The 24,973-nt window shown below is 36.5% G+C and overlaps 1 protein-coding gene across 1 annotated transcript in view; it reads left to right on the forward strand.

The window, feature by feature from the left end:
• Positions 1-24,973, forward strand: part of SEC23A (SEC23 homolog A, COPII coat complex component) — a 58,728-nt gene that overhangs the window by 30,684 nt on the left and 3,071 nt on the right. Inside the window, exons 14-19 of the mRNA XM_006053765.3 lie at positions 3,528-3,681; positions 7,470-7,547; positions 9,242-9,403; positions 11,339-11,425; positions 13,602-13,757; positions 16,693-16,758. Coding sequence (XP_006053827.1) covers positions 3,528-3,681; positions 7,470-7,547; positions 9,242-9,403; positions 11,339-11,425; positions 13,602-13,757; positions 16,693-16,758 — 703 coding nt within the window. The remainder of the gene's footprint in view (positions 1-3,527; positions 3,682-7,469; positions 7,548-9,241; positions 9,404-11,338; positions 11,426-13,601; positions 13,758-16,692; positions 16,759-24,973) is intronic.

The following is a 24,973-nucleotide window of genomic DNA, read 5'->3' on the forward strand; positions in this document are numbered from 1 at the left end:
TATCAGTGTTTAATTTCATTAATTTTGTAACTGGAGCTGTATAAGGGAACTTTTTTATTCTTAGAAGATACACATTGAAGTATTTAAGGAGACGGTGATATATCTATCTTTAATTTAGTCTCACAAAGTTTGGCAAAAGAAAAAGTGTATGAAGGAAGAGAGAATGGCAGAACAGAATGTCACAGTGCTGACAATTGTTTAATCTAGGTGATGAATATATAGATTATTCCACTCATTGCTTTTATGTTGGAAATATTCTTAAAATGAAAAGTTTTAAAAAGAGCTTAAGAAGAGAAAGGGAACTATTGTTGTAAGAAATTTTTCATGGATTTATAGACCTTCAATTTTTTTTTGCTTCGAATTTTGGAGGCTGTTTGTAGAGAGATACCATGTGTGTTTTGGTGCCATTTATATCAATGAGTGTCACCAAAGCACCCGCTTCTTCAAATTAGCTTATCCTGGCCATTTTCAATAATCAAGTCTTATTTTTTTCCCTTTATTTATTAGAAATATGACTTTAGGGGCTGAGGCAAGTGCATTTGTTAAGTAAATAAACCATATGAAAGTAAAGGACTTAAGTTCCTGAGATACAGTCAAGTTATCCTGTGTTGTATAGAGAAAATAACTTTGATCTGGAAAGTTTGGTTTGAAACTACTGGTAAGAATCATAGTGAAAGAGTATTGAAAATACAGAAGACAGATTTTGCCATGTGAACAAACCCTTTAAACTTTAGGAATAAAATTTTAAATTGATGGCTAAATAACTTTTAAGTAGTAAACTTGTATGTGTTTGCTTGCTAATGTATTTTTCACTGCTGAACCATTTTGCTTTCACGTGAAAAATGTTTCAGCAAGTGAATATCATGGTCGTACAAGTTGGGGAAAAATTCCCATTTAAAACAATTTTGCTTTTGAGAATTCCGTGGTGGTCTAGTGGTCCTAACCATTGGTACTTCAACTGCTGTGGGCCCTGGTTCACTCCCTGGTTGGGGAACTAAGATTCTGTAAGCCCTGCTGCGTGGCCAAACAAGCAACAGCTTTGTTTATAGTTCTATGATATTTTTTTAGTTAAAAGTAATTAAATTAAACTATTAGTATAATCACTAAGTGTTTAAATTGCACTAAAAATAACCTTTAAAATTACTAGTTATTATTCCTTTATTCATTCTCATTGTTTTCTGCTTCTTGGTATTTCATTAGACTGAGATAATCTATGGCTATAAGTCACCTGGAAAATATTAAACATTTATTTGTCTACTTGAAAAAAAATTAAAAGCAGAGGGAAAAAGGAGAAGAATTTGAGTGCTGCTGCCTGAGTTTTCTTGGGATCCCTTCTTAGAGCTCTGAGTCATGTAAAAGTGATTCAGCTTTTCACGAAGCTATAAGTATTGCCAGAATTGCTTAAAGTGAGGTGCTTTAGGAACAGGATCAGCTGAAGTATTAAAAGACTCTGCCTGTGAAATGTTAGACAAACAAACAAAAGCTATTGCTGGGTCTCCTCATTATCAGCTTGACTGGATTAGATTTATAGAACAGGTGAGTTTAATAAATTGTGCTATTTTATATATAATATCAAATGAATCACTTAGACTAAAATTTTACTTATTATTTTTGATTGGTTTTAGTGTGTCCATATTGGAGAAGGAAATGGCAACCCACTCCAGTGTTCTTGCCTTGAGAATCCCAGGGATGGGGGAGCCTGGTGGTCTTCCGTCTATGGGGTCGCAAAGAGTCGGACATGACTGAAGCGACTTAGCAGCAGCAGCAGTGTGTCGATATGGAGAGAAAAGAATACATAATAATTTTAATTAAGTAATTTTTATTACTAATAATTGAATTAAAGACCAATGAGAAAAAATTCTGATACTTGATTCATTTTGCGGTTTAGGAAATGATAATTATTTAGTCTGGGAGAAAATTTTATTTTTTGTGTTTCCATTTTTCTGTTTTTATAAGATTGAAGAAATGAATTTTTAAGTCTGATATACCAACCCATGTCAGTTCAATTCAGTTCAGTCGCTCAGTCGTGTCCGACTCTTTGTGACTCCATGGATTGCAGCATGCCAGGCCTCCCTGTCCATCACCAACTCCTGGAGTTCACTCAAATTCATGCCCATTCAGTCGGTGATGCCATCCAACCGTCACATCCTCTGTCGTTCCCTTCTTCTCCTGCCTTTAATCTTTCCCAGCATCAGAGTCTTTTCAAATGAGTCACTTCTTCGCATCAGGTGGCCAAAGAATTGGAGTTTCAGCTTCAGTATCAGTCCTTTCAATGAATATTCAGGACTGATTTCCTTTACAATGAACTGGTTGGATCTCCTTGCAGTCCAAGGGACTCTCAAGAGTCTTCTCCAACACTACAGTTCAAAAGCATCAGTTCATCGGCGCTCAGCTTTCTTTATAGTCCAACTGTCACATCCATACATGACTACTGGAAAAACCATAGCTTTGACTAGACGGACCATTGTTGGCAAAGTAATGTCTCTGGTTTTTGATATGCTGTCTAGGTTGGTCATAACTTTTCTTCCAAGGAACAAGTATCTTTTAATTTCATGGCTGCAGTCACCATCTGCAGTGATTTTGGAGCCCCAAAAAATCAAGTCTGTCACTGTTTCTTCATCTATTTGCCATGAAGTGATGGGACCAGATGCCATGATCTCAGTTTTCTGAATATTGGGTTTTAAGCCAACTTTTTCACTCTCCTTTTCACTTTCATCAAGAGGCTCTTTAGTTCTTCGTTTTCTGCCATAAGAGTGGTGTCATCTGTGTATCTGAGGTTACTGATATTTCTCCCAGTAATCTTGATTCCAGCTTGTGCCTCATCCAGCCCAGCATTTCTCATGATGTATTCTGCATGTAAGTTAAATAAGTATGGTGACAATATATAGCCTTGATGTGCTCCTTTCCCGATTGGGAACCAGTCTGTTCCATGTCCAGTTCTAACTGTTGAGTTTTCCACAGTTTGTTGTGATACCAACCCGTGTATCTGTGTGCATACACACACACATACCTATGCTGTTATTTTCATGTGTAAAGATCTTAATGTTTTAAGGAATGTGTTTGGAAATCTACTGCTTCTGAGGTGGCACTGGTGGTCAAGAACTTGCCTGCCAGTGCAGGAGACGTAAGGGACATGAGTTTCATCCATGGGTCAGGAGCATCCCCTGGAGGAGGGCATTGCAACTCACTCCAGTATTCTTTCCTGGAGAATCCCATGGACAGAGAAGCCTGGCGGGCTGCGGTCCGTGGCATCACAAAGAGCTGGACAGGACTGAAGCACCTAGGCACATGCAGTTATTTTAGAGGATTTTATTAGGTTTGGATATTTTTTTCTGAAAAACAGTGAGTACTATACTGAAACTACTATTAGTGATTTTTTTAAACCTAATTTTTCTAGATAATATTGGAATTTTGAAATAGTGATGTAATTTTCTGTATCTTTTAAATTTAAATCTGTGTAATAGCCTACTAAGGTATCATGAACATAATAATTTAGCAGCAATTCTATGTTTTCTTCTTGTTTTTAGCTGGGCAGATGCTCAAACTCAGATCCAAAACATTGCTGCATCTTTTGACCAGGAGGCAGCTGCCATTCTTATGGCTCGGCTGGCGATTTATAGAGCTGAAACTGAAGAAGGTCCAGACGTGCTTAGATGGCTAGACAGACAGCTCATTAGACTGGTAAGAAGTAAACATACTGTTCTGAATCGGTATGCACTTATTGATGGTCGGTATTTTCTGATAATCTCTTTCAAAGGTTCTTCACAGTGTAACTGAAGGACTGTGAGGGACTCTGATCAAGTTGCTGAGAAAGGCATAGTAATGAATAGTAGAGTTCGTTGATCTCTTCCAGTAAATGAAAATGCCTTTTTTCCTTAAAATGAAGGAGTGACAATTATGTAACCTATTATTATTTGGGGGGACTGATACCAAATTAATTCCCAATTTAATTGCTGTATTTGTTTTTACTGTATTTTTGCATAGTTTCCTCCACTGCTGTGGTTTTAATTTTCTATTTTTATTTTAGTGGAAGTTTGAAGAGAAATTAATTAGGATATAAAAATTATACACATTAACATACAAAACATAGACAAGTCTTTATTATCTGTATCTAGGCTACCAAAGTATATGTAGTAAAGTTGTTAAGAATGATAATTATACTTGGGCTTTAACATGTCAGGAACCCATTACTTTCCTTATGACCTAGAATGCTTAGTTAAGTTCTGTTCTTAATGCTTCCTATTTACTCAGCAAATTCTGGCCTATAATTTCCTTGAAAGTACTCTTCAATTCTTCCTTGAGTTTGGAAATTTTATTGAGAAATCTCTTTGCTAGGCTATCAAATTTCTTTTTTTAGCAGGAAGTTTTTGTGTTCTTTGTCTAAATTTTCATGTATATTTAAAACATTATTGAGGGAACTAGTCTTTGTTTAATAAAGTTAACCATATTTGTAACATCATCCAGTGCTTTCATTCTTTCACTTTTGAGGGCGTTTTTACTCTGGCACCTCTTTGTGAAGAAAACAGTGTTATGACAACATCAGCCTGTCTTTTTTTGACAAGAGTCATAAAACCTTTCTTGGAGCCAACCATTAATTGGACACCATCAGTACAAATGCCAGCATATTTTCTCCAAAGTAGACTTTGGTTTCCATATAAGAAGATCAAAACATTAAATATGTTTTGCCCTTTGCTTGTTTAGGGCAGCAGAAAAGTCCTCTGGAATTTCACTGTTATTTAGCAACTTGGCATGACATTGGTGAAATCTGTTGACTTGTTCGCTTAATTAGGGAAGCTGTTATTTTTCAGCCAATTATACAAACCTCTTCAACATCATTTAACATGTCATGAATGCATTCACTTTTTATATTGTTTTACAATGGAACCTTTCTAATTTCTCAGACTTCATCTTATCCTAGCATTTTACTTACTGTAATTTTACATGTGGTCATTATTAGGTTCTTATCCACTGTGTGATTTTTTTCTTTTCTAGATAATAAATTTTGCTTTGAAATATCTTGTTTCCTGAGCTTTTTCACTAATTGTGACTATGTAATTTTAACAAATACTTTACTGCTTTGAGAATCTAAAAACTGTTTGAAGTAATCAGCACATTTATTTGCCATATGGTTATAATTTGTAGTAAAGTACTTTTTCCACTTTGCTGGAGCTATCACTGCATTTGTAGGTTATGACATATGACATGAAATTGGATAGTACAACTTGGGTTATCAACCTGTGTAAAACCCACTGATAAGTAGCTTTCAGTGTGAAGCTGCACTTTTTCTGGTATACTGGTGGGACCAGACACTTTAGTTGTGCTGTTTTTAAGGAGGACTGCTTCCATCATTACCATTTTCTTATAGAGGTTAGGCTTTGACCCTTTGGGCCCATTTATGTGGCTGGCTTTGTGCATTACTAATAGCTGAATTAAAGACTAAAGTTCTTACAAGTGTTGTTATTTTCTCCAAGAAAATTCTGTTACTGTCACTTTATTTGCCCAATCTTACTGCTACTAAATAACTCAAACAGTGGATCTTTGATTTACCTCATTTTTGCTTCAGTTTTTGGTTATTTTTTTCTCATTTGTGGTAGTGTTCTGGTTGGGTTGTAAATAAGAACTACTCCTCACAATTCCAGTAATTAATGCCAGGGCATTTGAGTGTTCAATAAAATTTTAAAAAGTAACCCAAAGATTAGAAATTTATGTATGTGTATATTACACAAAATTTGTATTGTTATCTGTGGCATAGGCAATATTTATAAAAAATAATTTAATATGTATTTAACCTCTGGATGAAAAAGGACTTTAAATATGAAACATATAATCAGGAGCCATTAAATAAAAATATTAAAAGATTTATTACATTCAAATGAACAAAAGTCTGTGTGGTAAAAATACCATTAGCACAATTTATTACCAACATTATTACATGTATGGCAAAATGTGAAAATTTTCATGTATAAGAGCTATTGCAAATCAGTAGTATTTGGGTAAAAGATAAGCAAAGATCATGGACAAGGAATTAGCAAAAGAAGGAATGCAGTCACCAATAAAAATGAAAATGAAAAACATGAAAAAGTTACTGATCTTATAATAAAATCAAATGATGTGTGACATACTGGCTTTTCTGAAGAATGTTTTCAATGTGTTTGATGTTCTAGATCTCAAGTATATTTTGTATTTTAGACCAGTCCAGGAGAACTTTCTACAATGGCAGAAATGTTCTGTTATTGGCACTGTCCATTATGGAACTACTACCGACATGTGGCTCTTGAGTACTTGAGATATGGCTAGTGCAACTGAGAAGCTGGATTTTAATTTAATTTTAATTAATTTTAATTTATCATAGCTAGTGGCTTTCATATTGGACAGTGAAAATTATTATCCTAATCTGTAAGTTTCATCAGTGAAATGTTATTAGGGCACATTGATGTCAGAAATACTCTTATTTCCCGATACCAAGATCTATTTTCTGAGGATTAGTGCCGCAACTGCAGCTTTTTTATCCTTAGGATAGCTGTGCTTCTGAAATGATTTTTCCTGAAAGCCAAAAATGTGATCAAACCAATTATGCCTTTTATGTGTTCTTTATGGCACAGATAGCTATGTAAATGATTTAGTTGAACATTTTAGGCTACAAAAGCCCTGTATTACTTTCAGCAGTGAACCTTTTGTTACTTTTTGGTGGTTATTTTTGCCCTTGATCGTATGCAAGTACTGATAGATATTGCCAGGAAGTAGACCAGTTACATAAGTACTATAGAAACTTTTCAGGTCAGAGACTTTGCTGAAGAACAAAGAGGAAGCTACCATTTATTCAGTGCTTAGTGTCAGCCGTTGTGCTGAGCACTTTCTCCTGTGGATTATCTCAGTTACGTTGATGCCTTTTGTTATATAATCATGGAGGGTTTACTTCCCTATTGCTAGAGTATGTGTCTCCTTTATTGCCTTTTAGTTTCTGCCTTTGTGTTCTTTCTTTCCGGGTTTACCCGTTGATCTTGATTTTCTTTTCCTCAGTAGCTCTTTCTTTTTGGTATTTTTTCGAGTGTACCCAATTTTATACCATCATTTTGCCTTCAGAGCCCCTATGGCATCTTGACAGTACATCTTTCTGTCTGTAGACTGTTGCCTTTTTTAGGTAGGGTCTTAGGGGGCACATATTGAGCTCCTGGGCCATCACCCAGAGCTCTTTATTTGCTATCAGAGACACTTAGTTTAAAAAAATTCAAACACTTTTAAGATGAGTTGTTCTGTACTGAAGCAAATGTATTGTTTGCTTCCAAAATTCAAATTTCTGTCTTTTTTGGTAATCATTCTCTTGGTAAGTCTATAAATAATATGCCAGTTTTACTGTGTCAAGTATCTGCCTCCTAAAGAGAATAACTTTTTAAAAATAGAAAACACATAGGCAGAAGTTTTAGCTCTGTGCCAGAGAATGTATTACTAACAAGTTTTATTTTATTTAGTGTCAGAAGTTTGGCGAGTATCACAAAGATGATCCAAGTTCCTTCAGATTTTCAGAAACTTTCTCCCTTTATCCACAGGTGAGTAGACAAAAGATACATGTTCTTAGTGTTGACAGTAGCGTCGGGTCTCACTTTTCCTGTTGTCTTTTATTACTCATCTTATACGATTATTCTTTTGGTTAGGTTTTAAGTTTTGAGATAGCTAAGAAAACAGTATTATGGTTGAATAGTTAGTGAAAAGTAAGTAGTATTTTTATGATAACCTTGCTTATAGCATATATTTGTGGTGAGTAGAAATTTACACCAGAACCTTATCAGGGAGCACAGTTTGGTATGAAGCAGATTAGCTTTTCATCTGATAAAAAGGATCTAACTAATTGCAGTACTGCCGAAAGGAAGTAATTTTAACAATCTGCTAGTCTTATGGTATCGTTGCCTGAGGACAACTTTATGGAGATATCCCAGATAAATGAAAAAGAACCTTTATCTTACAGACCCTTTCTACTTGGATAGTGGAGTCTATCTGTCTGTTGTTTTGGTAGATATTCCCAAAAGTATAGGTTTATATGATGAGTAATAGAGATAATATTTATTCAACTGAGTATATACGAAGTGCAAGTAATTTAGGAGAATAAAGATGGTTGACGTGGATTCTGTTTCCAAGGAGCTTTCATTTTGAAGGGTGAGGTCTGAAATATATGTAAACAATGCAGAAAAGAAAGTGAGATTCAATACTACAACAGAGGCACAATATTTAAAGGAAACTTTAAAGAATCCTTCCAAATGGATTATTTGGTATATCTTTATGGAAGAAGTGGTATTTTATTTTACCTTAACCTGGAAGGATGATTAATATTGAGATACGGAAATTCAAATTTTTACTCCTCACAAAAACTTTGTTTAAAGCTTCGACCTTCTTTTCAGAGATACTCTTATTTTTTGAAAATAGTTTATTGATCTGTAACCTAGAAACTCCATGTTTATAGGGGGAGACTTCCCCAAGACTCTTGTTGAGATTTTGGAGGATTAGAATAAGACAGTGTCTACTTGCCTTAATGGAGAAGGGAGTGGCTACCCACTGCAGTATTCTTGCCTGGAGAATTCCGTGGACAGAGGAGCCTGGCAGGCTATATATAGTCCATGGGGTTGAAAAGAGTCAGGCACAACTAAGTGACTGTCACTCACTCACTTGTCTTAAAGGAGGCAGCCCTTTGTATTTTGAGAATTCTCGGATCTCACTTCATATCAGAAAATAGTAAGGGAATTGAGGGCATTAGTTTAAGTTATTGTTGTTTAGTCACTAAGTCGTGTCCAACTCTTTTGTGACCCTGTGGATTGTAGCTCGCCAGACTCCTCTGTCCTTGAAATTCTCCAGGCAAGAATACTGGAGTGGATTGCCATTTCCTTCTCCAGGGGATTTTCCATCCCAGGGATTGAAACTGTGTCTCCTGCTTTGGCAGGCGGATTCTTTACCACTGAGGCACCAGGGAAGCCCTCAGTCTAAATATTTGACTTAGATCCAAACAAGGGGTTTTTGTCCCTAGTCTTGTTTTTCTTTTGAGTCATCTCTTCTACTTTTTAGTTGTTGTTGAGTTGCATTTTTAAGTAACTGACAGATATCATGGGTAAGATTCTGATAAATACAATTTAGAATGTTCTTATTGTAAGTTGTTTTTTTGTATTAATGGCTGTAATCAAATGTGTTCATAGTAGTAAACTTCTGTTGCCATATTAAAATCAGTTAAAGCTATCTCACATGTTTTATCTTGTAGTTTATGTTTCATTTAAGAAGATCTCCTTTCTTGCAAGTTTTTAACAATAGTCCTGATGAGAGTTCCTATTATCGTCACCACTTTATGCGTCAAGACTTGACCCAGTCTCTCATCATGATTCAGCCTATTCTGTACGCTTATTCTTTTAGTGGACCACCAGAGGTAAGAGGGGTAGAAAAAAAAATTGGTTTTGTTACTATGCTGTCTGCTATTAAAGTAAAACAACTAGGTTTTTCTTGAAATATAGTTATTAAATGTAAGAATTTAATTCAGGCGTGAATATCTTGTTATTCATATGTACTCTTAATGTTTATGAGTGCTTACTATATGCTAGATAAAATGCTAGGCTATATTAGGAAATTATTAAAAAAATAAACAGCTATAAGAGACTTTTGATTTATTAAAAAATTTTTTTTAACAGACTTTTTAAAGATCATTTTGTCTAGTCATTTGGTTGATAAAAATCCTGTCAGGCTCATGACTAGTCTTATGTCCTTACCAATGTCTGCAGGTGATGACGATTCTAGAAACTGTATTCTAGAGTTTAGTGTCTGACAATTAGGGCATTCTGTCTAAACAAAAGCTTTGTTTTAATACAGTCCCATTCTCCTATAGTCTTTTGGAACATAAGATACAGTTGATTATAAAGATATATACTTAGAAAAATGATAAAGCTATCTATTTTGCCTTCTTAGCAAACTGTCCCAATTATTTTTACCTATTTTCAAATAGATAGTTTTTCTGTTTCATGATTAAAACAATTTGTTTACTTAAAAGTATGTAATGACTATATTTGAAAATAATAACTTTAGGAAGGGTCAGTATAAAGAGAATATGATATCTATTTGTTAATGATCTCTAATGCTGCCTTTATTCACTTTTGTAAAAAAAATAGTGGGTAGAAAGTTATATTTTGTTGCCATTTTTTAAAGTAATTTGTCATAGTTTTTACTTTTCTAGAAAATGCATTTTTAATTGGTCTAGCTATACATTTGGTCTCATAGTTATTTGAATGAGGAAAGTTAAGTTTTAGAAATACCTTTTTTTTTTTAAATTTCATAGTAATATATGTAAGTTGTAAACATCTGGAAAATGTCAAAAAGTCTTTAGAAGAAAAATGGAATTCCACTGCCTGCTACTGTCAGATTTCAAACTCGCCATTTAATCCATGAATCCCATTCATTTCTTAAGGCTTTGCATTTAAAGTTATCCTCTTTCTCTTCTGCATTGTCACTTCTCTCATCACCATCATTCTATTAACATAGAAACCTTAGTGTCACTCCTGTTAAACAAAAGCCCCTGGACTTCACATTGTCTCTAATTGCCGCCTCATTGCTCTGGTCCCAGTCACAGCTAAACGCAGAGAGTTGCTTGTTGTCCATATGTTCCCACGTTACATTCTCTTCTCAACCTATATTAGTCAGACTCTTGGCCCTGAGATTATTCTGAAACAACTCTTATAAAGGCTACCAAGCCCTCATCTTGCTGGAACTCACAACAGCATTTACCCAGTGAGGACTCTCCTTGAAAAACTTTTGGTCTAGGCTTCTCCAACGCCTGCAGCACCTGCTGATTTTCCTCTTCCTCACTGCCTGTTCCTTCTCAGACTCCTCCTGCTGGCTTCTCCCTTTCTGAACTCTAAATGTTGGTGTCGTCTGGGCTCAGTCTCTGGCTTCTCTGGATTCCCTTGAAGCGGTGCAGTCTAATCACATAGCTCTAATTGCCATCTTCATGCATGTGATACCCAAATTTATGTCAGTTCAGGCCACTTCCTTCTATTTCATATTCAGAACTATGTTTCCATCTCCAAATTTTCTCTGTCCCAAGCCTTTCCCCTCTCAGTGGTGCCACACACCATCAGACTTAGGAATCTATTCTCTGATTTCCTCTTGACTATTCTATTTTCAATTGTTATTTCAGTTTAGCGATTCCTCAGAAAATTACATTGAAACATCCTTTAAGAATTCATAATAGCAGGAGGTTTTAAGTAGTAAGATGATACATTTAAAAGATTTAAAAGATCCTAAAAAGATCAATTTTGTATTTTTAAGTAATTAATTTTTCCTTCTTCCTCTTTCATTATTATCCTCACATCAGCCGGTTCTTCTTGATAGCAGCAGCATTCTTGCAGATCGTATTCTCCTCATGGACACATTTTTCCAGATTTTGATTTATCATGGTGAGGTAAGATTCCCTTGTGTTTAAAGCTATGCATGTAGTTTCAGTAAAGTCTTTTAATTCATATTGCTACAAGTTTTCCTCCCTTTAATATATGAGTAGTGTCTCCTCTATGATAAACTTTATTTCCACTTTTATTAAGTTATGTGTAAAATGTGATTCTTCCTTTTGTGAATTTTTAGACTTAATTTGCAGTTGACCTGTCTGTGGTTGTTTTGTCTGTTTGTCTGCACATAATTGGAGAAATGAATTTTATACAAAGCATAGCTGTGAAAGTAAGAGTGAGCATATCATACCTTTGGGTTTTACCTGAAGACACTGAGAAGGGAAAAGTCAGTAGGCGGGCTTTCCTTTTTGTTATTTCATGTATCCATTTAAAAAGTATTCTGGGACTTCCCTGGTGGTCCAGTGGTTAAGACTCCATACTCCCAATGCAGGGGCTAGGTTTTATCCCTGGTCAGGGAGCTAGAGCCTGCATGGTGCAACTAAAACCCGACACAGACCCCATCCCCACCCCCCAAATATTCCACACGAAGTATTTAAAGTAAAAAAAAAAAAATTTCAGTTGATCTTAAAGATTCATTTAAAGCACAAGCTAATTAAAATTTGTAACTTAATTGGATAGGTAAATGATTGAAAAGAGCAGACTGAGTAGCAGTTGAGTTAATCTAGGTTATTTAGCATAACTCTATTCATTCCTGTATTTATTCATTCAGGCAGTATTTAAGTGCTTCCTCTGTGTGAGAAAGCAGTGAAATCTAGATGCTTTGAGAAATACAGATCTCCTTTTTCATAAACTTATACTCAAGCTTATAGTCTAGTATTCAGGTAACTTGTGCAGATATATTTTTCCAGTGTTATAACTGTAAATGATTTTAGATTTGCACTGTAATAGGGAAGGGGCTTTCCAGGTGGCGCTAGTGGTAAAGAACCCACCTGCCAGTGCAGGAGACATAGGAGATATAACCCAGGGTTCGATCCCTGGGTTAGGAAGATGCCCTGGAGGAAGGCAAAGCAATCCACTCCAGTATTCTTGCCTGGAGAATCCATGGACAGAGGAGCCTGGAGGTCTGCAGTCCATAAGGTTGCTAAGAGTCAGATGCCACTGAAGTGACTTGGCACGCATGCACTCAGGGAAGATCTTATTCAAAATATCACTTTAAATATATGGGACTTTTAAAGACCTATTATTATTTTTAATTGATACCAGTTACTAGAGCTATTTAACTTTCAAGAATAATGCCTGTGATACCAGCTCTGTGACAGAGCTAGGTTTTGGATTATTTCTTTTGTTTTCGGTAGTTTTATTTCTTCAAATAGCTTGTTAACATGCATAAATGAGAAATCAGAAATTCAGATGACTGTTCCTCTGTTAAATATAGAGATATAAAGATATGCATTGATTGATTCAATTAACTTAGAAATCAAGCCAGGTTAAATCTTAGGATGATTTAATTAAATGGCATTTTGGAGTCATTTACCTAAAAATATTGATTCAGATGCTCTTTTATAGGTATATTATCTTTATATTATTGCTATTATTATTAAAGTTTTTACCTTTATGTATCTTGTGAGAATGTAACTCCATTGGTAAAGATTCATAATATAAGAGTAATTAATTTTGAAGTCTCTAGGAAATCTTGTGTACCTTTATTTATCATAAACTTAGGTAGATACCTTTTTGTTGTTGTTGTTGTTCAGTCGCTAAGTCATGTCCGACTCTTTACGACCCATGGCCTATATAGCCCACCAGGTTCCTCTGTCCTTGGAATTCTCCAGGCAACAATTCTAGAGTGAGTTGCTGTTTCCTTCTCCATGGGATCTTCCCGACCCAGGGATTGAACCCTTGTCTCCTGCATTGATTTGTGGATTCTTTACCACTGAGCCACCTGGAAAGCCCAGGGATACCTTTTAGATAACTTTAATATGATAAGTGTAGTGTTTTAAAATTTTTCTTTGTTATTATTTCTTTTTACATTTAAAGAAGAAATATCCTAATTTTGCATCTGTTTACTCAAGAATACTGAAATTAGTATTGTAACTTTAAAAAATTAGTAACTTAAAAATAAATGGGATAATAATCTATGATTTTCTTATTTTCTGATGATTGTTTCATTTGAAAAACAAATTTTTGGTTAGGCAAGAAAAAAAGTAATAATTCCTTTAATCGTTTTAAAATTAGACCATAGCTCAGTGGCGCAAGTCAGGATACCAGGACATGCCAGAATATGAAAATTTCCGCCACCTTCTGCAAGCCCCAGTGGACGATGCCCAGGAAATCCTTCACTCCAGGTTTCCAATGCCGAGGTACATTGACACGGAACACGGGGGCAGTCAGGTAATGCTCTTCATTTGTTTGCATGTGTGTTGCTGATTTTACAATGAGTTGTTCCTGTTTGCCTTCTGACATTAGTTTGAATAGACTGCTTCACCAGGCAAATGAAAAGGAAAGAGATGGGCAGATGGTTTCCAGAGGAAGGTATGCTTCCTTCTTGCCTTAGTTTTGAGAGCAGAGCAGTAAGATCATTGACTAGCTGACTACAGGTGGTGGTTTCTCCCATCTTCCTCCAGCTCAGCTCTAGTAAAGAGCCAGGGTGGTGTTTTGGTGATATGCCAGCTTTAGTTGAGGAAGTAGATATGAACAACTTAGGAAATAATTTAGTGTACTTTTCTCAGATCTCTTTGTTTACTGACAAAGTCTATGAATATGAAGTTTATGGTAACATAATTTTTGTTTTCCTTATTCTATCATTTCACTTTTCTAGAAAATGTCATGTAATAGGAAAGCATTATGGCATTATAAAAAGGTGTGTAATTTTTAGAGTTATGAGGGTTAAATAACGTACATATAGCCTTTTTTGGCCTTACAGAAGACTCAATTAGGACCCCATAACATACACTCTTTTTTTTTTTTCTGTTTAAAAAAAAAATTTTTTTTGTTTATTATTTTTGGCCACACTGGGTCTTTGTTATAAAAAATTTGTTATAACAAATTTGTTATTTGTTATAAAAAAATAATAATTATTATTTTTTTTTACTTTACAATATTGTATTGTTTTTGCCATATATCAACATGCAACCGCCATGGGTGTACATGTGTTCCCCATCCTGAACCCCCCTCCCACCTCCCTCCCCATACCATCCCTCTGGGTCATCCCAGTGCACCAGCCTCAAGCTTCCTGTATCCTGCATCGAATCTGGACTGGCGATTTGTTTCTTATATGATATTATACATGTTTTAATGCCATTCTCCCAAATCATCCCCCCCTCCCTCTCCCACAGAGCCCAAAAGACTGTTCTATACATCTGTGTCTCTTTTGCTATCTCGCATACAGGGTTGTCGTTACCATCTTTCTAAATTCCATATATATGCATTAGTATACTGTATTCATGTTTTTCTTTCTGGCTTACTTCACTCTGTATAATAGGCTCCAGTTTCATCCACCTCATTAGAACTGATTCAAATGTATTCTTTTTAATGGCTGAGTAATACTCCATTGTGTATATGTACCACAGCTTTCTTATCCATTCATCTGCTGATGGACATCTAGGTTGCTTCCATGTCCTGGCTATTATAAACAGTGCTGCGATGAACATTGGGGTACACGTGTCTCTTTCAATTCTGGTTTCCTCGGTGTGTATGCCCAGCAGTGGGATTGCTGGATCATAAGGCAGTTCTATTTCCAGTTTTTTCAGGAATCTCCACACTGTTCTCCATAGTGGCTGTACTAGTTTGCATTCCCACCAACAGTGTAAGAGGGTTCCCTTTTCTCCACACCCTCTCCAGCATTTATTGCTTGTAGACTTTTGGATTGCAGCCATTCTGACTGGCAGGAAATGGTACCTCATAGTGGTTTTGATTTGCATTTCTCTGATAATGAGTGATATTGAGCATCTTTTCATGTGTTTGTTAGCCATCTATGGAAAGCTCAACTCTTGAATAACTTTTACTGCTGCTCTTAAATTCTTATTAGAGGTATATAAATTAATTATAGGTTATTGTAAGTTTTTTTCACTTGTTCCTAGAAAGTACAGACCTTGCTTTGTTTATTGATGTATCCCTAGTGCCTAGCACAGTATTACAAAGTAGGTAGTAGATATCAGTTAACTATTATTCAGAAATGATAGCAATTATTATTAGGGTTTTACTATATGTATAATAGAAGCTACTGTACCCTATTGAGAATTTGCAAAGCTGATAACACTTTACATAACTTCTCTCATTTGATTCTCTAGCAGTCCAATTATTGTTTCCATTTTACGGGTAATAAAACTGAGACTTAGGTTACTTGTGGCCAAGGAAAACTGTAAATGGAAGAATTGGGATTTGAATCCAGATGTTCTATGCTGCTGCTGCTGCTGCTAAGTCGCTTCAGTCGTGTCCAACTCTGTGCGACCCCATAGACAGCAGCCCACCAGGCTCCCCCATCCCTGGGATTCTCCAGGCAATAACACTGGAGTGGGTTGCCATTTCCTTCTCCACTGCATGAAAGTGAGAAGTGAAAGTGAAGTCGCTCAGTGGTGTCTGACTCTTAGCGAGCCTATGGACTGTAGCCTACCAGGCTCCTCCATCCATGGGATTTTCCAGGCAAGAGTACTGATTGGTTGCTATTGCTTTCTCTGAGGTGTTCTTTAGAAGTAGAAAAGATTTTGTATGGTACTAAATTTCAAATGATAGGACTGTCTTGTTCTTTTAATGTGAAATAATAATTTTTGAATTGTTCTCTCATTGATGTCTCACCGCATGTAGTGCTATATTCCTTTTCAATTCTGGTTATTATTTCATGATGATAAGGCATAGTGATAGATGGGCAAAATGTTGGGGAAATGCTCTCATGGAATAATAGCCTATAGTTTGAAAAAGTGAGAGTCATTGTTTGAAGTGAAAGAACATGTAGAGACTTTGAACCTTTGGAGACTTTGAACCTTTGTTGATGTTTCAGACCAGGTATTTGGTAAATGTCACACTAACTTTGTCATAATTGTTTCACACATACTCTTTATATGCCGAGTTTTGAATTCTGCAATTTGTTATTTGTTACTGTAAATGTTATTGTGTATGTATGATTTGGAGAGGTTACACTTATTTGTACATATAGTGGTCTACATATTTCAAGATTTATCTCGTTTTTTTAAAGTTTCATTTTAATAAAATTAATTTTATGAAAAGATATTAAATAGAATTGATTTTATATGGCATAATGTATTTGTTTAGCCTATTTTGACCAAATCTTATATTTGATGGATAATATTATTTCTTCTTTGCTTTTAAGGCTCGTTTCCTGCTTTCGAAAGTTAACCCCTCACAGACTCATAATAATATGTATGCCTGGGGACAGGTAAGTGTAAATAGCAGATCATGGAAATTATTTCTTTGTGTTTTTTATAGTTCGTTATTTTAGCAAAAGCTACATTTTTTGCCTTTGTTTTTGGTAATGGTTTCTGTTGGAAAAGTAATAAAAAAAAAAGGAGGTGAAAATAGAATTAACATTTGGTGGCACCACAGAAAATACAAAAGAAAATACAAAAAATATTTGATTATATCAAATATATAGAACCCTTTCATATTTCAAGCTTATCATGTTTCCCTTGAGACAAAAAGCAATAAAGTGTGTAGCAAATGAACTAGAAGGTGATGATTCAGACTTAATGCTAGGCTGTGAACCACAAAAGGCCACAGTACGCTCGGAGTGGTCAGGGATTGTGGTTGAACAAGAGAGGCTGGAGGCCTGGACATCATTATTAATATATTTTAATTTGGTAGAAATTCTACCTCTTGATACACTGCTGCTGCTGCTACACTATATCACCACTTATCAAGTGTCCAGTCTGCAGGACTCTATATTGGTTACTTCAGGATCCCAGCTATCATCCCTGCCTTTGAAGAGCTTGTAGTCTGAGTTCAGTTCAGTTCAGTTCAGTCGCTCAGTCGTGTCCGACTCTTTGTGACCCCATGAATTGCAGCACGCCAGGCCTCCCTGTCCATCACCAACTCCCGGAGTTCACTCAGACTCACGTCCATCGAGTCAGTGATGCCATCCAGCCATCTCATCCTCTGTCGTCCCCTTCTCCTCCTGCCCCCAATCCCTCCCAGCATCAGAGTCTTTTCCAATGACTCAACAGTATTAGAAATAAAACACATACCTAAGTCATTAAAAATACAAGGCAGATTGGGTTGTGTGCTTTTAGGAAAATTTAAAATGTTACGGGGGGATAGAGGAGAAGAAGGGGAAAGGGTCGCATGATGGCAGAATAGATATTTCCTTTAGAGTGCTTGTGACTCCAATAAGTAGAAATTATGTGAGGAACGGAATTCTAGGTAGACGACAGTATGGACTAAGATAAAGAGTATATGACAGGATGAATAGTAGAACAATAAACTGGAAATGTTTAATTGTGAAGTCAATTATGGAGGCTCTTTAATACCAGGCTGAGGACTGAAGAGCTGGGTTTTTATTTGCTAAGTTATGGAATGTCATTGAAGGTTTTTGGCCAGAGGGCCAATTTTGACTCTTGGAGAATATAGTTGACTCTTATGATTAGTTGGAAGCAGTCTGTAAGTTGGAACTGTTTCTGCTGAAGTAATCCAATTGAGAGAGAAAGAAGATGAGATGGTGAAAAGGAATAGATGTGAGTTATATTTCGAGAGGAGACTCAGTGAGATTTGATTAGCAGTTGCAGGAAAGTAAAACTTAATCCGGGGCCAGACAGCTGTATGCAAAATCTGAATTCTGATCGGATTCTGGATTAGAGCAAACAGCTTATGAAGAACATAATTGGGATGATTTGTGAAATATATAGACTGTATGTTAGATACTAGTATAGTAATACATTTCTTAAGAGTAATAATGGTGTTGTGGTTATGTAGGCGATTGTCCTTGATCTTGGGAGATATATCCTAAAGTGTTTGGGGATAAAATATTGTGATGTCTTCAGCTTGCAAAAATGATTCAACAAGAAGAAAAAGAAAAGAAAAAATAGATACAAACATAAAATGTGGCAAAATGTTCATCATTGATTTTAAGTTTAGCGCTATGTTGGTATTCATTGTACTTTTTTTCTAAGGTTTGAATTTTTGAAAAATAGTTGAGGGAGAACAAGGGAATAAGGCGTTCTGAGCCTGGGTAACTGAGGAGAACGTGTGCCAGTAGGAATGAGCGTGAAAAGAAAACGTTTTAGACCTTGAGTTTGAGATGCCATCTAGATGCCCAAATGAGCAGGCTGTTGAAAATTTGGGTTTGGTGGTCAGGGCAAGGATTAGACAAGTGATACTGAAAGCCATCACAGGGGATGGTTGTCCAAGGAGAGACTACAAAGGCATAGGAAGGATGAGACAGAACCTTGAGGAAGTACAAGTGCTAGGAGTATTTTATACGTAATCAGAGAAGTGGAAGGAAAACGAGAAGAACACCATGTCCTAAGTGGTGAGGGGGAGCTTTATAGAAGGAAGAAAAAGGGAGTAACAAATACTGAGATGCTGCAGATACTTGGTTTGAGGATTAGGCGGTTATTTGTGTCCTTGCTAAGCAGTTTTAATAGAGTCATTGTGTACAGGATAGATTGTTAAAGAATTAATGAGTGGTGAAGAAGTGGAGGTCATTAAGTATAAATGATTCTTTTGCAAATTTAGCCTGAATGAAGAGTAGAAGGATGATTGTTATTAGAGTAAGGGCACAAAACTTATTTGTAGGCTAAGTGTAGGGAGCTAACGTTGGGGAGACCCAGAAGAAGAGTGTATGGGTGTTTAAGAGCCTCAGAAAGAGACAGTGTGATCACATTATGTGGAGTTTAAGCACTGGTAGGGAGGCAGGACATTTCTTTCTGCAAAAGCAAAGAGTGAGAAGAAGGGTGAAGACAGATTTTGAGGTGGAGAGAAAAACTCATTGAAGAAGCCTGTTTCTTTTCAATAATAGATTATTTGCTAGAGTGAGAAATGCTGGGGTTAAGGACTAGATAACAGAACAGGTTGCTGCTGCTGCTGCTGCTGCTGCTAAGTTGCTTTAGTCGTGTCCGACTCTGTGCGACCCCAGAGATGGCAGCCCACCAGGCTCCCCCGTCCCTGGGATTCTCCAGGCAAGAACACTGGAGTGGGTTGCCATTTCCTTCTCCAGTGCATGAAAGTGAAAAGTGAAAGTGAAGTCGCTCAGTCGTGTCTGACTCTTCGCGACCCCATGGACTGCAGCCTACCAGGCTCCTCCATCCATGGGATTTTCCAGGCAAGAGTACTGGAGTGGGGTGCCATTGCCTTCTCCAACAGAACAGGTTAAAAACAGCTATAAGGAATATAAGAAAGCAATAGAGGATGAATAAAAGACTTAGAGCAGTGTTGAGGGTCCATTTTATTTACTAACAGTTTCTTGAGCATGGTTCCATAATGTTCTTCAGCCATGCAGTTAGGCATTGCATCAAAGATGAAAGAACTGGGGCTAATTTAGAACTAGAGGTAAGAAAGATGAACACAGCAAAGAGAGGAGAATACTTGAGAGCATTGTTAAACAACTGACTATGGGGCCCAGGCTGATTAGAAGAGAAATAAAGCAATGATTGGAATTCAGGCCCTTTTCTTTGAATATAGTGAGTGAGTGAGTGAAAGTTGCTCAGTCGTGTCCAACTCTTTGCGACCCCATGGACTATACAATTCTCCAGGTCAGAATACTGAAGTGGGTAGCTTTTCCCTTTTCCAGGGGATCGTCCCAACCCAGGGATCGAACTCAGGTCTCCCCCATTGCAGGCAGATTCTTTTACCAGCTGAGCCACAAGGGAAGCCCAAGAATACTGGAGTGGGTAGCCTATCCCTTTTCCAGGGGAACTTCCCAACCCAGGAATCAAACCAGGGTCTCCTGCATTGCAGGCAGATTCTTTACCAGCTGAGCTATGAGGGAAGCCCTTTGAATATAGAGGTGCCTTAAAAGTTTGCCTTGAATTCTCTACATTTTAGAGAATTTTTTCTGGGTGATTGTATCCATTCTTGTGGCTTCAGCTTTCATTTGAGTCTAACTTGTAAGTCTCCATCTTTGCTTTGGCTTCACAGTGACCTGCAGACTGGAGTTTATAACCTCCAGGTGCAGAGCACTTGAGTTTCCTGTAGACATTTCGTAAGCAGCATGCCCCAACTTGAGCTCTTTCATACCATCTTGTACTTACTGACTTGCAGGTTTTTTACAGAGGAGCCCACCATTCTCTCAGTTGCCAGGGCTTGGGACTTTAGTCATGTACATTTTCTCTCTTCTGCCCCTAATCATTGACTTATTTTCCCTGGCCATTCCCTCCTTTCCCCATCGCTAATCAAGGTTAGGCCCTTGTTACTCTTCACATAGACTGTTGGAATTACCTGCTGACACCGCTTCAGCCGTTTCCTCCCATTTTGGCACTGGTCAGAGTGGTATCCCTAAATCAGTTCTAAGTCAAAGCACTGCCTGGAAATCTTTAATAACCCCCTATTGAGTTACTCGGAGAAGGCAATGGCACCCCACTCCAGTACTCTTGCCTGGAAAATCCCATGGATGGAGGAGCCTGGTGGGCTGCAGTCCATGGGGTCGCAAAGAGTCAGACACGACTGAACGACTTCCCTTTCAGTTTTCACTTTCATGCATTGGAGAAGGAAATGGCAACCCACTCCAGTGTTCTTGCCTGGAGAACCCCAGGAACGGGGGAGCTTGGTGGGCTGCCGTCTATGGGGTCGCACAGAGTCGGACACGACTGAAGCGACTTAGCAGCAGTAGCAGCAGCATTGAGTTACTAAAAGCTCTGTATTGCTATTGAGGGTCCTTTGTAGTGTGCTCCACATAGCTTTGCCCACTTTTAGCTGCTATTTAGTCTTTTTAATCAAACTGGCCTTCCTACTGCACTCTGAGTGTACTGAGCATGTAACTTGCATAGCAGCCATCCCTCAAGGCTCAGTTTTAAAAGTTTACTGACTCCATGAAACTTTTCCTGTGATTGTATGACTGGATATTATGGAATATCCCTGACCCTTCATTCCCCCTCTCTTTCCCCATCCATTTCTGATGGCACTTATTTTTCCTGTTAGAATATAAATTACTTGAGGGTAATAACTGTGTCACTTTCATTTTTGACTTTCCACAGTACCTTAAACATTAACACATATTGACTATAATACATCTGGACAGGAGAATAGAGATTAGAGTAGGGGAATCTGTGGAGATGCTTTAGGAGTTAAGAAGCTTTTGTGATATAGGTAGATAAATTGAGGCCATGGTCTAGAAGTCCTGAAAAGTGAGGAAGTTGTTTTTTTTTTTTATAGCAAGGAAAGAACTTACTCCTGGAAATTGTTCAAAGGGTACATAGCACATGTGAGAAAAATTTGTCTCCACATAATACATGTACATATAGATTTTCAATATCATCCCTCACCGTCTTCCACTTGGTAGGGAGTTGGGGGGGAGACAAAAAGCCAAGTATAATCCTGTGATGTGGAACTTTGGGCTACAGGATGTCCATGAGTTAGCCTTTCTTTTATACTTTAGTCGGTTGAGTATTGGTTTTGGTTCTGGATCCCACAAGTTAAGAGGAACTTATTTAAGAAAAGAAAACCACAAGAATATAGAAAATATAACACCGATAAATAGAGTTAATGAAAATAGTAAATAATGAATATGAGGGGGAAGTTAAAGGATACTTTAAAACAGTATTCATCAGGGGTCGTTTATCAATTGCACGTAGGGACTAGGTGAAGAAATGAGTGAAACTGGCTGCATAGAAGAGACCCTTTCAGTCTCAGTGTCAGAAACCAATGCCTGAGGGCGGGGTCTTTGGCAGACTAGGGCTTATGCAGAGGGTCCACAGATCTTTTTCCAGAGGGAGTAGTTGTTCCTCCCCTCCAGATGACCCTTGGTGTTCACGTAATTCAAGTAACAAAGTGTTGTGAGCTCACATTATGAAGTCCAAATAAAACATATCTCCTTGTGGCTGAATTTCTGCATTAAGAAAGCATGGTTTAGTTCTTGGAAATAATGACTTGTTCTTTGTTTTGGAGGATTTAAATTACAACATGGAGATGTAGATGGAAGGCTTATAAAGAACCTGTTGAACTGGCTTAAACGTTAGGGTTCTTGTTTATGCCTCTAATGTTCCTATTTCCAGGCAGTAATAATTAAGTTCCAGTTTAATTATTATAGGTCATATTATTTTAAGCTATGGGCAAATTGAGGTGGAAAACCATCATGGATGTATTTTTAAAGAGAAAAAGGGTACAGTTGAAAAATCAAGATCAATCAACTGGAAATTTTTGATAAGATTGAGTTGAGCATTAGTATTTATCATTTCAAATAAGATCACAGTATATAAATTAGAAGACCCGTATATATTTTGTCTGGTCTAGGAGAACTAGATCTGAGATTGGTGAATTGAGGTAGAAAGGCATCAATCCATGTGTTGTTCTGGGCTGGTAGTTGAAAATTCTGCAAGTTACTAAACTTTCCTATGCCTTCTTTTCCTTATCTATTATAGAGTTTAATGACACATACTTGATATGCCCAGTAATACTCAGTAAATATTAGTTATTAGTTTTCCTTGTTATCACTGGAGAAAACAGTCTCTCTCTAAAGATATTTAAGATAGGAAAGAAAACCAATAATAATATAACCTATAATAATTAAACTGAAACTTAATTATTACTGCCTGGAAATAGGAACATTAGAGGCATAAATAAAAGCCCTAACATTTTAAGCCAGACCCTGAAGGAGGGAGATCATTTCACTGGGTGAATATGATGGAGAAGGAAATCCCAGGCCAAGGAACAAACATGCGGTATCGTTTATCTTATTCACTCATTCATTTATCCATCCACCCATCCATGTATTCAACTTTGAAAGCATCGTCTTTGGAGAAACTTAAATATGCTTTGTTGTTATTAAAGGAGTTCTTTTTATTCATTTGATAAAACCTTGTTTAAATATTTTCAATCATTCGGTTAAATTATATCCTTACACTATATGGTGGTTTTAATTACATTATCAGGTCTGTTTCTCCTTAGGTTATTTTATAAAGTTTTTTCCTCAAAGAGGCAGTTAAAAGCAGTTTGGATTTCTTCTCATTATTACATTTTAGAAAATATAATAATCTTTTCCAGAAATGCCATCTGGTTTAGGAAAATTGAAGAATTAGTCACAATTATACCTTTGGGGCAAGCTGGCATTTGATCCTATCTTTTATGAATAGAATCTTATGAAAACAAAACAAACAACTCCTTTTAGATTGGTTTAAAACTATTTCAAAGATCTTTCAGTCTGTGTTGAATTAGTTCATGTGTCTAAAAACAGTGAAATTTTGGTCTGATGTATTTAAATCAGTGTTTCTCAGTCTTTATATTTTGTTAAATTTGAAAGCATCCCTTTTTTGTAATGGTGTTTGAAATGTCAAAATTAAATAAATGTGATAATTAGGAGTAAGAAAGAAACCAAGAGCCTAAGGTTTTTCTTGACATATGACTTTTATAAGAGAAATTATGTTAATATTTTTATAGATAATAATCTGAATCTGCACTGTTTTAGTCATTATACTAAGATTTTCATAAACTCTTATTTATTAAAACACTCTTGTGAGGTGAGTACTGTTAATCTTATTTTTCAGAAGAGGAAATTGATGCTTATGTAGATTAAGTAACTTTCCTCAAGTCACATAAACTGTGACAAGGGTTTGGATTTGATCCTAGGTCATTCTAACTCCAGAATCTGAACTTTTAACCATTAAGCTAAATTGATGATTGAAATTTAGGGAGTTAACATGATACCCAAGCATTTTGCTAAAAATTATGAAATCTAATACCTTAGTTTTCTTTTTGTCAGAAATCAAGAATCCAGTATAAGTATTACCATGGATGACCTGAAGGGGGCACCGCTGCAACACTGCTTCTGTGATGGTGCTGGAGGCCTCTGATGCTGTAGTGCTTCATATACTAAATGATCTAAAACGTGGCCCTTTCTGCCCAATCCTGGGTGTATGTTAAAGAGAAAAAGGGTACAGTTGAAAAATTGAGATCAGTCAACTGGAAATTTTTGATAAGATTGAGTTGAGCATTTAGTATTTATCATTTCAAATAAGGTCACAGTATATAAATTAGAAAACCCATATATATTTTGTCTTTACTAGGAGAAATAGATCTGGGATTGGGTGAAGAATGTGTAAAGTGGAAAAAAAATCAGGTATAATTATAGGAAGAAAAAAAGGAGCTATTGGCTTATTACTAGTTTAAGTCACATTTTTGATACCTTACTTCCTATGTTAACTATGAATGTAGAATAAAATATAGAATAAAATAGAATAAAACTATATATGTAGCTATAAAAGAATAGATTTTCTAAAATAGATACTAATGTTATAGGCCACCTGCGTGTGTCAGGTATTGTTCTATTTGCTTTACACAATTTAACTCATTTAATCAATATGACAGCCATGTGCAATAGGTTCTGTTCTTATCTATATTTTACAAATGAGGAAACTAAGACTCAAAGAGCTTAAGTCACTTCTTCAAAGTCATACAGGCAGTAAGCAGCAGAGTCAGGATTTGAGCTCAGTCTGCCTGGCTCCAGTCTC

This window comes from Bubalus bubalis, chromosome 20 (assembly GCF_019923935.1).
Source record: "Bubalus bubalis isolate 160015118507 breed Murrah chromosome 20, NDDB_SH_1, whole genome shotgun sequence".
NCBI classification, from domain to species: domain Eukaryota; kingdom Metazoa; phylum Chordata; class Mammalia; order Artiodactyla; family Bovidae; genus Bubalus; species Bubalus bubalis.